Consider the following 14,178-nt stretch of genomic DNA (forward strand, 5'->3'; position numbering starts at 1 on the left):
ATGAATAGCCTGTTCCCTTGGCTGATCTTGTATACAATCCTCAATATATACATTAGTCCAAATTCAGTCCCAGGTTTTCTAGCTATTGGGGCTTCAACAGCATAAAGTATTTGTATTTCTGATCCTTGAGGTCTGATTACAACTTCAGGTTTAGTCACTCTGTAACTTTGATTATATTTCTTTCATAGCTGTAATCAACCCGGAGATTGCTCCAGATGCCTGCTAGAATCTGTGAAGGTAAGAAGTGTGGCATGCAAAGAAAAGCTTTCCTTTTTCTTCTTTTAGAACTTTGAGCAGTTATCTTAATTTCTTGGACATAGATCAGCAGGCAATCCCTCTCATGTGGACAGATCCCATATTATTCTGTATTGTTAAATGCTAATAGTGAAACTTTAAAGCATGATCACTTGCTAGACAACAGGTGGTCACTGCAACCTAAGATTCTCATTGGTTGGAGGGCCATGAGAGCCCAGTGGCAAGGAGAAAAGGCCTCAACTTCTATGTTTCAAGAACTTTCTCAATGGGGTGTTATGCTGATAATATCTCAACTCACTGCCAATTTGTGCAACACGCTGTGCCATTAGGGAATGACTGCTGAGTTGTCAATGCTAAATGGAAACTCAGGAAAGGCAACTGAACCTTTTCTGGTGAGGGGGACTGGAGTCAAGGGACAAAGTGTTTGCAGTTCTTCCCTTACTCCATTCTCTCATTTATTCTGAAACAATCAAGTTTCTTCTAGGGACAAAAGATGGAATGACCAAAATTTGAAGTTAACTGAACTCTATTTTGTTATTTGTTTCCTCAAAGGTAACGTTCATTACTAATACAGAACAAGTCACCATTGTGGTCCACAGGTCGACTTGGCAGGGTGATTGTTGGTGGTGAGGGTTGGGAGAAGTAAAGAAGGGGAAAAGAAAGGGGCAGTCAGTGCTTACCTGAAAAAAATTATTCATGTCCCCACCAGTATGGTTATTTCACAACTGTGGATAAAAGACAACACTTTGAATGTTTTCTACCGATTAAAATAGCTTACAAAAAATAAGATAATATGTGTATGTGTGTGTGTGCGTGGGGGGTGAGCAGATTTTATAGCCCCTGCCCAACTTTATGTTATGAGTCTTCCTTCCTCTATGGCAGAGTCAAGATATCACTAACTTTAAGCAATAAAGTAGGAGTAGAGGGAGACAGAGACAGGCAGAGAGACAGAGACAGAGAGAGACGAGAGACACAGAGAGAGGTAGAGAGGTAAAAATAGACAGAGAGATACAGACATAGAGACATAGGTACAGAGACTTACAGATGCAGAGACAGAAAGACAGATAAGCAGAGACAGCAAGACAGGCAGAGACAGATGGAGAGAGATGAAGGGAGGAAGGGAAGGGGAGGGGGAGAGAGAGAGAGAGAGAGAGAGAGAGAGAGAGAGAGAGAGAGAGAGAGCTCCCTCATTTTCTCTCTTTTCCAAAAAAAGAGGGGGCTGAGCAAGTGGAGTATGGGGAAGTTAATCATCCAGAGCCTTTTAGGAAAATTGGGACATTTTCTCTAGGAGAGAAGTCTAGATGGATTCAGTTGCTGAAATACCTTTTGAATACAAAACAAGACCAAAGGAAAATAAAGAACAAACAGAAATGAAGCTTAACCTGTAAAGTTCAATTCTGTCCAGCTGTGAAAGGCAAAACCTAAATTCCCTTTAAGAAAATAAACTAAGTGTAGAGTGTCCAGGCTCACAGACACAGGTCAGAAACTGTGCCCAGGAGAGCAGGTGCACGAAGTGTCGCTGTTGTGTTTAAGGTGTCAGCAAGTGGGGGAAGCTAGGGAAACAGACGGGGGTGGGGGTGGGGAGAGAAAGAAAGTAGGGCAGAGGATGTCATTGAAGGAAAAGAACTCCCATAAAACTTGTAGTAAAGGCCACCTGGTGGCAGGAGGCTAGGCACCCTGGGATAAGAAAGACGAGTGACATATGAGAGTGGAGAAGGGAATAAAGATAGGAAGTGGATTAGGAAGGGAGGATGGAAATTGAGTGGAAGATATGGAGAAGAGGACTGGCAATATAGGAGAGGGACTGAAGGAGTAACAATGGATAAAAGGGAGGAAAAGGTAGGAAAGGAAGAGGGAAGGCTAGGAAGAGAAGTGGAAATGGGTCTGAGGTGGTGGGGCACGGGAGTAAAAGAAGTACTGAAGTGTGAGAAGATTGGGGGGAAGGAGATTGAAGGAAGGAAAGGGGTGCTAAAGATTGAGGAGGTGATGGGGAAAAGTTGGATGGGGGAAAAGAGATTGGGGAAGGCGAATTCTGAATAATGAGGAAGTGGGGGGAAGGGTCGGCTGAGGCATGCTAGGGAAATAGAGAGTTGAAAAAAGAAAAAAGTAGTGAGGTGGCGGGAAGAAAGTAAGTGAAGGGAGGGCTCAAGAATAAGAAGCGAAAGGAGGTTGAGGAGGAATACCGCAGAAAAAGCTCCTAGGGGAAAGGATGGGCTTGGGGGAAAAGCAAGATTGGGGAAAGATGGGTTGAAGAAGAGTGAATACAAGTTGATGGGTGTGGTGGTGCAAATTAGGCTGAAGGAGAGTGAAAGGGGGAGGGGGAGAAAAAAGTGGTGGGAAAAACGCAGAGCTGAAAGAGATCTTCTTTGGTGGGGAGGTGGAGAATGGGGAGAGAAGGAAATAAAGGGTTGAAATCTAGGTGATTAGAAAAAAGGTTGGGGTGAATGAGAAGACGAGGAACAAAAAGATATCTAGGGTTCGAGGAGTGAGGTGATGGGGTAATGGTTGGGCTGAGCAACGAGTCAGGGAAGAGGGGGAAGAGAAAGGAGACGATGGGGTTAGGCTGGGCCATGTCAAAAGTAGGTGAAAGAGTATAAGCTTGGAAAAGAAGCCCGAGGAGTGAGGGTTCGTGACTGTGAGGGACTCGGGACGGAGCGGAGAGTTGGGGGGCCGGAGGGCTGGAGAGAGGGCAAGGTTCCGCTTTGGAGGCGGGTCCCGGGGTAGGCGCGTGGGGCTGGGCGGGGCGCGGTGGCACCGCGAGCTGAGCTGAGCCAGCTGCTAGCGGTGGGAGGGGTGGAAGGGCGTCCGCGGCGGCGGCGGCGGCAGCGCGGGGAGGGAGAGAGGGAGGGGACCGTAGGAGGGAGGGAGGGAGGGAGGGAAAGAGAGAGAAAGAGGGGAGGGGCCCAGCCCCTTGTCTCCTCAGCTCCTCTCCCTCATTCCGCCCGGGGAGGAGCGGGGCCAGCAGCCGCCTCTACCGCCGCCTTGTCTCCACGCTCGCCCAGCCTCCCTCCAAGCTCCTTAAACTCCAGCGCCCGTTCCTGTCCCGTCCCGTCCCGTCCTATCCCGTCCGGGGTCCCGTCCTATCCTGTCCCTTGCGGGGAACAGGGGGCTTCCTTCTCTCCCTCTCCGCAGAAGCCCCGCGGACCCTCCCCACGTTGTCCCCTACTCCCGGGCTGAACCCCTTGGCGGGTCTGTCTGTCCGTCAGTCCTCCCGCCCGTCCGTCCGCCTGTCTGCCCGCGCCCGCTCTCCCGCCGCTCGCTCGCGTGGCTTCTTTGTGTGCGGCGGCGACTCCCGCTCCAGCCCGGCTCGGGCTCCCACCCTTCAGTCCCCCGGTCCCGCAGCCCCCGGGCGCCCCCGGCCGGGCGCCCCAGAGGGTGGATCTATCGGCCGCCAGGCAGGCAGGCAGGCAGGCAGGCGAGGCGGCCCCCCTCACCCTTTTCCCAGAGGGGCCCGGGCCCCGGCCCCCGGCATGGATGTGAGATTCTACCCCGCGGCGGCCGGGGACCCAGCCGGCCTGGACTTCGCTCAGTGCCTGGGCTACTACGCCTACAGCAAGGTGACCGGGGCTGGGCTGGGAGGGGAAGCGGGGGCCCGGGAGGGGGCGCAGGGTCTTCCTCTCGGTGCTGGACCAGGGACTTGTGCCTGTCCCTCCCCTCCCCTTCCTCATGCTTCTACTCCTGCTACACCGCGCTTTCTTCCTCGCCTCCCCACTTTTTAAAAATTTCCATGTCTTCCTTTTTCTTCTTTATTTTCGTTCCATTTCTACCTTGTTCTACTTCATTCTACACCCTCTTTTATTCGCCCTAACCCCCCTTCCTGTCTTTCCGTCTTTCTGCACTTCATTCCCTTTTCTTTTTCTGCGCCTTCTTCCTGCGCCCCTTCTCTGCTTTTTTTTCCTGCGCCCCCTTCTTAGCTTCTTTTTCTGACCCTTCATTATCCTCCTTCCCACCTCCCCCTATTCCTTCTCCGTTCCCTTTTTCTACCCCAGGGTAGTTGAGCCCAGATTGAGCTGTGAGGGAAGAAGCCCTGTCCTGTGAACAGCCCTAAGGAACTAGAAGGGGGAACATGCTGCTTCTTTGTTATATTTACTGTTATTAGTAAACACATTACGCGCCCACAGTGTGCTTAGACGCTGGACAGAACCTAGAGGAGGCACTGTCCCTGCTCTCCTGTTGCCTCTTCTCTGCTTGCCCAGCATCTCAGACTTGTATCAGAACCCCTGCCGGTATTAACCTAGGGAAGACTCCTAGACGTTATCGTTTAAGACTGGTCGTCTAGTCTTTTTGCTATGGGAAAAAAAAAAAGGAGCAAACTTTTGAACAGGTCGTGCTTGAATGGGGAAAAGTGGCAGTGGCGCCTCTGGTTGCCTCACTTATTCACTTGATCAGCAGTTTGTTTTGTGTGTGTGTGGTTTGGCTTCTAGAACCGAGATATCTCAGCTTTGGGCAAGTGCCTCTTAGAGGCAAAGCTTAAGGCTTTTTATTTAATTTTGTTTGGTTTGTTTTGATTTTTGTTAATATGATTGTGCCCCAGTTTAGCTGCAACCACAGTTTTATCTGCTAGCCCAAACTTAGCAAACTAAGATGGGGTGAAAGCCCCCTGATCCGTGAACACTGTTGTCCTCACGCATGTGCAGCGGTGACCCTAACAATTTATATTCTTCCTGGAGCCTCTGTTCGCTAAACTCATGTTGGAGCCTTTTGAGAAAATGTGACCCAAGATGGGATCTTTAGGGAAGAAAAGGTGCTCTAGATAAACATATACCTTGAAATGTGGGTCCCTTCCTCTTTTCGTGCCCCTTTCCCCTTCCTTTTTCTAAATCCTAGTTTATTTATGATTGTTTGGATAACAGAGGAGGAAATACGGAGTCTTCAGAAAGAAAGGTGCTATACAAAACTGCTGAATAAATAACAGGAAGAGAAGGAATTGTTTCTTCAGTAAGAAACAATTTACTCTGTCTTGATTCAACTAGATATTGCTGTAGCATTGCTTCCTATTTGTTTATTCTCAGTTTGGTATTTTAGTACTGGACTTTCTAAGAAATGATTAAATGGTTGTCTTATATGGTTGCTGGGGAAATGTGCTGGACTCATGTGATGTGTTTAAGGCACAGAAAAGGGAGAAAAGGCCTTATAGCTAGAGTTAAAGCTTACCTTCTTCTGTCTTTTGACTTTTGATTAATCACCTTATTGAATGTTTGAAAAATCCCAGGATGTGCATACACTGTAATTAAGTATGCATTTATTATTTTTGAGGATTAAGCTAATTTTCTAGAAGGCTGTTATTTATCATTTACAACTTGTATTATACAGACCTTGTATATCTTGCATATAATTATTTTAGAAGCCATTACCTCTCATGGAGTGACTACTTCTTTCCCTGATTTGAGATCAGTAACACTTGAATGACACCAAAATAGAAACCTATTGTATTAACCCAGTCACTGCAATGCGTGCAAAATCTGTATTCGAAAGGATCCCAAAGGGACTTCAGAAGATCATAGAATATATGCAGGAAATTGTGGGTGTTTTTTGTATCCTTTTTGGGGGAGGGAAGGGGTGGAGAAGGTTAATTAGGACAATTTATTTCAGTGGTGATATATAAAACTTGAAAACAGTCAGTTATTGAAATACTTATACAACTTTTAGTAGTAATGGCACCAGTTGGATTATAGTCATGTTTTCTTAACACAGGCTCTTTCTGAAATAAGTTGCTTTCTGAGTAATTCCGAAATCTGGTTTTTACAGGGCAACGAACACTTAATAAAGTGAGGTAGACTGATTAATATTGGAAACCCAAAGATTATGATTGTTTTAGACAATATTTGTGTTTACTTTCCACTAACTAAAAAACAAAACAAAATATAACCTTCTTCAAAATGAACCAGACTTCATTTGCCACCTTAAACTTAAGGAGTTTGCTAAGAACCCACCTGTGTTCTATAAATTGTCACTGAAGGTTTTTTAGATGTTTTACTTTTTTCATTTCTTTTTTTAACCAAATATCATATAATAGAAATGTCAAATTTCAATATTTTGCATGTATAATGATTTAATTAAGTTTTAAAGTTTTTTCCCCCAAGAACTTAAAATGTATAGATTTTTATGCTAAGATATTTTCTAATTCAATGAGTGAATATTGAGGTTTATGATAAGCACAGAAAAGTTGCCACTCACCAACAAATTAATGTCTGTCACCTTTAATAACCAGTTTACTCTTGATTCTCCCAAGATTTAAATTTGGTGACTTGTGTTGACTTTTTGGCCTTTGGATAACAAATTTAAAGAAATTATTTTCTTGTAGTGTCTTGTTTAATGAGATTCCCAGTGATTTCAGAAATATACAACTGTGAACTCCCATCTTAATGTGCAAAAAGTTTCCTCTTTTAAATTGATTTGTGCAACTTGACATTAGATTTTATATACTTTCTTTTGAATATCAGTGTGTAATACATATATATATATCTATACACACACATTTCATGTTTATTACCTTTATATTCTGTAATAAGATCATATTAGAATGTCACTGTCGAAGAAAGTGTATTGTGTCTGTGGAGAATGGTTGAAAAATTTCTGAGGGTTCAAGAGTCATTACAAGTAAGAAAATGACTTCACATAAAATATAGCCAAGATCATTCTGATCAGTTAATAATTCATGAACTAGTCATTGATGTATAAACCTACAAGTCTTCTATATTTCTGAAGGACTAATTTCCATTTTAATTTCTAGTGAACATCTTTACTGTTTGAACACCTTTTCTAATGTGGATATCAACTGAAACTAGCACCTATGGATTTTTAAAAGGCTTGTTTGGTTCAAATGAATGGGCTACCCGTGGATCCTACCTGTCATTTTCTTTCCCTTCTATGCCATCATCTTGTCTGTGCACCAATAGGACTGTAGTATACAAATAAACTAGTAGATAATTTGTTTTGATATTGGAAGTCTCTTACCTGATTTTTTTTAGGCAAAATGTATAAAGTGTGTCTAATGGGAAGGCAAAAAGAGTGGGGGTGGGGGAGTGAGCAGGTTTAAAGCTGAAGTAAATGGGGATGGAAATGTCATTGGATTAGAATGGAATAGAAAACAAGATGTAGCAGATGATGTTATCAGAAGATAATCATAGAATGTTAGAATTGAAAAAGGACCTTAGAAGTCACCTAGTCCACTTTATTGTTCAGATGGAAGAACTAAGATTTAGGAAAGCTAAATGATTTGCCCATGGCCACACAGTTAGTGGTGAAGTTAGGTCTAAAGAGATGTGACTGTGACTCCTTCCAAGCAGTTTGAATATTTCCAAGTATTGCCAGCATCAGTCCATGAACTGATTATCTGTATGGGGACAGGATGTTGTAAAAATCTTAGTACAATTTAAAGCTTTTCAAGCTTCAAACTGTATCATTGATTAATCATTTGACCAGATTGTTCCAAAAGTTTTAGTGCACCTTTAACCTATTAAAGCTTAAAACTTATAAGTTATAAAAAACAAAAAATGCACTAAAACTTTTGGGACACTCTGTATTGTATTTCATTCCTATTTAACTCAAATTTTGATTTAAAATTATTCTATACTTTACTATTATAAGACTAACATTTAAAAAAAATTTGCATCAGTACATTTTTTTCTTTCACTTTTTTGGTTGAAATAAAACCTTTAAAATGAAATCAAATACTGATCCACCTCTTTGTAGAGAAGTTATGAATCAAGAAGATAGCAAGTCAGAAGGAACATAAAAGCAACAGAAACTCTTCCTAGGCTATTGTTCCATCAATGTTGGAGGTACCACGCTATTCCTAGGAGGGAGTTTAGAGGAACTGATGAATAGAGCAAGACAGGAAAGATAAATAGCATTTCGTCTCTTGCAGTGTTAAGTCTACATAGCAGGACCCAGGTTCTCTTTCTTGAAGTTGTGTAAATTACTAGCATATTGATTAGACAAATAATTGTATTTGTATTTGTATGTAAGTGTTAAAAACAGAATCAAACTCACAAAATACATAATTTTAAAACTCTGGACCATTACTTCACTTCTTTATCAGGAATGTTTTGGCTGCAAGTAGAAGCAGATGGTTTATCTGATTATAATTCTGATTTGGCAGCTTGGGTTTTTATATTTTGTCAAATGAATAATATACTCTTAAGTTGATGTAAATCATTCTTAGGCAGTGAAACAAGGTAATTTAAAAAAAAAAGTTATAAACTTGTGGCTTATTCCTTAATATCAAACTCTTTTATAGAAGGAGAAGCTCGTAATTGAGAAAATTGTGTTGGTTAAAAGGAATTATTGCAAGGATGGTTTCCTAAAATTCTTCTAGTCCTGGAGTCATACTTCTATGGGAACTTTATCTACTAAAGTGTAACCAAGTTTATACCACCCCCAAATTCTGAATCCCTCAATGCTCGAGGAAGAATGGAATGAAGGGGGGGGGGCATGTGCCAGGCATCGTGCTAAGTACTTTATAAACATCATCTCATTTGTTCTTCCCACCCAAAAACTCTGGGAGGCAGATGCTGTATTTTATTTTATTTTGCTTTTTTCGGGGGGGGGGGCAGGGCAATTGGGGTTAAGTGACATGCCCAAGGTCACATGGCTAGTAAGTGTTAGGTGTCTGAGACTAAATTTGAATCAGGTCCTCCTGACTCCAGAGCCAGTGCTATATTCATTGAGCCACCTAGCTGCCCTGCTAGATGCTATATTATTATCCCAATTTTACAGTTGAAGTAACTGAGGTAGATGGAAATCAGATGACTTGTGCAAGGTCACACAGGCTGGATTTGAATGCCACCTAGCTTCCTTTAACAGGCCTTCCAACTTCTTTCCTTTCAATTATCTCTACACTTATACCTAAAGACATCATTAATATACCTGTCATAACTAGACAATAAATTTGTTGTATACTGAATATTTATTAGAAGATTCAGTCTGTACCTGTGATTCCATTGGTGTAGGGAACTTCCAATAAGAAATTCTTTCTACTAATTTTATTTGGCATGTTAGCACTGAAAGCTTAAATGATTTGTCTGGGTTCCCATAGGCAGTGTGTACCAAAGAAAGGTCTAGAATCCAAGTCTTCCTGGTTCTGGTGCCAACTCTCTTTCTCTTATGTCAGACTTCTTTTCATACATTGAATATCCTCACCATTTCTTCTTCTACTCCAAAGAAGTAAAGAAATTAGGAGAAATCATTCTTTTGAGCAATTGTCTCTGACTAGAGTCCATTTAATCATCAAGAAGAATTTCAGTCATTAATAATAGGTTAATGATTGCCAAGTAAACTTTACAGTTATCAAATGGCATCTGTCTTGAAGTCAACATTTTCAAATTCTGTTATGCCAGATAAACAATGGTTTAAAGAAGAAATATTTTAATAGCCTTATCTTATTGGTTGTTTACTAAGAAACATTCTTTTTTTTTTTTTAAGCAATTGGGGTTAAGTAACTTGCCCAAGGTTACATGGCCAGTTTTTTTTTTTGTGTGTGTGGGTGTTAAGTATCTGAGGCCTGAATCAATCCCAGGTCTCCCGACTTCGGGGCCAGCGCTCTTTCCCACTGTGCCACCTAATCCCCCCATATAAGAAGCATTCTTAAGAGGATTGATATTAAGTATTGAGAAGATAGTTATGGGAGTCAATATTATTTTAAAGTGTCCAAAATTTTGGACCTCTGATTGAAGGTTTTCAATCATATACAGATTTTCACTGATACAGATTATGCCATGTTTCCTCATCTTGGACAATTCCTATAAATCCTTCAGAGAGTCTTCCCAGAACTATTGAGGGTTCCTTGAGGTCCTTTTTATGTTTTGTGAGTACCTACATAGTATTTGTACTGGCCATCTGTTATCTCTTACTTCTAGTGCAAAACTACCCCACCCCTTTTCTGAGTGTACTTTTCCTTGATGACCCAAGAAATTATGTTAAAAAAATATTTTTGGCAACATGTGATAGCCTACCTATCCTCTTACCCCCACCATGACTAGTTGACCATTTTTCTATTTCCTTTTGGGTCACCTGCAATTTTGCTTCTTAAAAGATTTTGGAATTCATGATCCATAGTCATATAATATCATCAAGAGAATTTCTTTTTATTAGACTTGTGATTTCATTGATATAGGCAGTTCTTCATGAAGAAACTCCTCCTTTCCTCTACCAGGTTGGCACTTGCTTTGTAACTTAGAGTTTGAGAGAATCATTTGAATTATTGAGATGTTAAATGTCTTACCTAGCTTCATAGAGCTGGTATGAGTTGGAAGGAGTTGCACCATCTCTCTAACTCAAGGTTTACCTACCTCCAAGACTGATTCTTTATTCATTATGCCTTACTGTCTCTCTAGTATTAAAATGTGTGTGTAAACATGTATGAGGATGTGAGGGCACTGTGTTGTTTGTCAAATGCAATCCAGCCTATGTTCTATTTAGTATTGGGTTGAGTTTTTTAGCCATTTGCAATAACTATCCAAAATCTACTGATTGGCTAACTCATTGTACTGCCCATCTGACTTCATAGTAATTTAATTTCTTATTGTAGTGAACCATTGACCCTGGGTTTTTGAAGGCTATGTCAGCAGAATGCAAGCTCTGGCAGGTTATATAGTAAACCGGAAAAGCATTGAGTAAGATTACAGTAACAAATCACACCAGCCTACTGAGGCTAAGAATGGAGACACCCATCACCAGCAGCATGGTCAGTAGGTAACAAACTCATTGACTGTGGCAACCCATGAAATAACCTATTTGAGTTGTTAATGTTGCATAAATGGTTGAACCATATTGTTGGATTTCCAACAGGTTTCCTATGCTAGATCATACTGTAACCAGGCTGGGATTTTGTATGATGTGCTATTGAAGTGTTACAAAAGTTCTGTACTTCATAAAGATATTTTTACTCATAGGAGGTAGGAAACCAAAATGCCAAACTTGGCTGGATAGCTCTTTTGATAACAGCATGATTTGTTACAAATTGAATTTATAGAAAAAAAAATTAGTTAATATTTTTCTGGCTCAACAGCGCTGTATGCTTGCATGCTTTTCACCTTATTCTCCTCTTCTACAATTAAAAATTGTACAGTCAGTCCCTTTTGTCTGTTTTGCTTCTGCTTGGCAGTCTAGTCACAATTTAGTGAAGGATAAGTTGAACCTGAGTAAACTGAAGTTTTAGGATTTGCTGTGGATTTTTCTTATCCATGCAATCAATTTAATATGAATGCTAAGAGAAGGTCATTCTGTTCCTATTTAATATTGACTTTTATAATTATGAAAAGCAACATAAAATGTTTTGACTATTATATGCAGAGAGTTGTGCTTGATGAGAGTTAATATAGAGACTGAATTTAGGAAAGATATAGGTCATAGAAACAAAAAGATAGTGTATTCTGCTCATTGGATGTCATGTGGCTGGTAAAAACAGTAAGTGTTATAGGAATTCAAGGAGGAAGATCCTACTTTGGGCTGCAGTAGTCAGAAAATGGAGGTTGGTCTTAAGGTGGTCCTTGAGGGATAAGAATCAGGTAAATGGAGAGGAAGGTAGAAAATGTTATAGGAAGGGACAATGACGGAACCTACGGCCTGGTAGTGGGCATCCACATAGCATGTTGAGGGCTACTGAGTAGACTTGTTGTATGTAGGGGAAGGTTTTTTAAGGAGACTAGTAGGAGGTAGTATTGAAAAGATAGTCAGGGCTCATCAGATGTGAGGCCAAAAAGATTAGATTTTATTTGGTTCCCGATGAAAAACTATTTTGAAGATTTTTGAGTAGGGCAGGAGACAGCAAATTCAAAACAGTGGATTCTTGAGTATGTTTGTGTGTGATGAAAAGACAATGAAGATGGACTGAGTGAAGATGCAAGAAGGATATAAGGGCATAACTGATGGAGCAAGATATTTTAATGATAGAATCAATAGTACAGATGAAAGAATGAGTCTTAGGGTAAGAGTTGTCCTTTTTTCTAAGACAAAGTTGTCTTTTCTCAGAGAAAAGTTAAGATTCAGAAAGCTTTTAAAATTAAGAGGAAGAGAGATGAAAAGGTTCTTACTAGATTGAGGCAGTCAAAAAACATATTTTAAGGTACTTACTTTGTGCCAGGAACTGTGCTAAGTACTGGGATTACATAGAAAATGAGAAAACAGTAGAGATGTCTTCAAGGACTTTACATTTTAATGGGAAAGACAACATGTAAATAAATAGGTTTATACATATGTAATGTTAATGGAATCTGAACATCTTCCATGCCCCTTTGTATTGGCAAGTAAGCAGCTACTTAGCACCTTGTTTCAAGTTAACACATTGTTTAAGCTATTTAATTAACACAGAAGTAGTTGACATCTTGGGAGGAAGTTGCTGATGTAACAGGAAGGGGCAGAACAGGGAGGAGCTATACCATATATAAGGAAGAATACAAGTTGGACAGGCAGAATTTGCTGGGGTATGCATAGTGGCAGCAGGGAAGCTGCTGTTGGACTGAAGACTGAACTGAGAATTGAGAAGAACTGAGAAGAGGAATGCAAATTGAGAACTGAGACAGAATTTCTTGGAGCAAGCCACATGGAGGCTGTATAAAGTGATTTTGATTTTGAGAACAGAGCTTATGGTGCTGAAGACTTCCGAGGGCCAGCCAGACCTGCAGAAGACTTGAGGAAGCATGATTGTTGTGACTTTGTTAATGAATGAAGGTTACCAGGTCTAGAGTAGAGGTAAAAGTGTTGCCCTAGGCAAAGACAAGGGCCAGGTCTTCATCAAACTCTGGAGTTAAGGAGTATATGGGAAGAGGTGATAATGTCATCGGAACATGAGATGAGGAGAAAGGGAGCAGAAAAAGCTTTCAACAAGTGGTCTTAATTTTTAAGCAGTAAATGTGAATTAAAGTCTTTAGCTGAGAGGGTAGAGGGAAAGAGGTTTGGAACAGCTGCTGTAACTGAAATAGAGAATTGTGGAAGAACAGAAGAATTGCCCTGCTACAGTAAGGACCCAATGAGTTAAATAGCATAAATGCATAGTGGACCCAATCAGCATGGTTTCATGACTTTGTCCAACTGTTCAGCAGCATGGGAGTAAGAACAATGGAATCAGATGGTTGGAATAATATTAGGTTGGGGTTTGGCAAGCATGGTCAGTGACATGATATGGTGATAAAGGATTCAAGAGTGGAAGATAGTGTATGGAATGGAGGAATAGGTTATGATAGTTGAGTAGAATGAGGAACTGGCAAATTACTGTATTTGAAGGAACATTAGCATGTATGTTGAAGTCCCTTAGAATGAGGGCAGGTGTTGGAGAGGGGGAAGAAGATTGTTAGCCAGCCACTGAATTGAAAAAGAGGGATTATGTCATGGGTACCAGTATATCACAGCCACTGAAATCAAAATTAGGTCATAAATTTGAACAAAATGAATTTCAAAGGAGTGGAAGGTGCTGAATGATGATAGTAGAGAAAGAGTTTTTAAATGGAAATGAGGAGCAAGGAGTAGTCTGACTTCTCCATCAGGATCGATGAGTTGAAAAGTATGAGAAGAGGTACAACCTGGAAAGGATGGTCAGGGCTTCAAAGTCATTTCAGGTAAGCCAGGTCTCAGTGACAGCCCCAAAATGGAAGAAACAAGTGAAGAAGAGTTTTAAAATGAAAGAAGTTCCATATTGGAAAGTGGACAGTGGGGGCAGATCTGGGGTGAAGTGGGGGAGGGGAGGATATAGTTGAACTGAAGAGGAGAATGAAAGAGCAGATAGATAGCTGAAGTAGGGAAGAAGGATTCAGCATCAGTGGGATGGGGAGAGTCAGAGGACGTGGGAGCATGCTCACCTTTGGACAATGAATTTAGACAAAATATCTGTGGGCAAGAAAGGGTTCTCTCTCTCTCTCTCTCTCTCTCTCTCTCTCTCTCTCTCTCTCTCTCTCTCTCTCTCTCTCTCTCTCTCTCTCTCTCTCT

At 41.1% G+C, this 14,178-nt stretch overlaps 1 protein-coding gene across 2 annotated transcripts in view; it reads left to right on the plus strand.

Moving 5' to 3' along the window:
- The first annotated feature begins 3,186 nt into the window (after positions 1–3,186).
- Positions 3,187–14,178, plus strand: part of TOX3 (TOX high mobility group box family member 3) — a 104,963-nt gene continuing 93,971 nt past the window's right edge. For both annotated transcript variants that reach the window (XM_069082505.1, XM_069082506.1), the window contains exon 1: positions 3,187–3,812. In XM_069082505.1, coding sequence (XP_068938606.1) covers positions 3,726–3,812 — 87 coding nt within the window. In that variant the 5' untranslated portion in view covers positions 3,187–3,725. The remainder of the gene's footprint in view (positions 3,813–14,178) is intronic.

Source organism: Petaurus breviceps, unplaced genomic scaffold (genome assembly GCF_028583685.1).
Source record: "Petaurus breviceps papuanus isolate PSGF00001 unplaced genomic scaffold, PetGlider_PUasm1.0 171, whole genome shotgun sequence".
In the NCBI taxonomy this organism is placed as follows: Eukaryota; Metazoa; Chordata; class Mammalia; order Diprotodontia; family Petauridae; genus Petaurus; species Petaurus breviceps.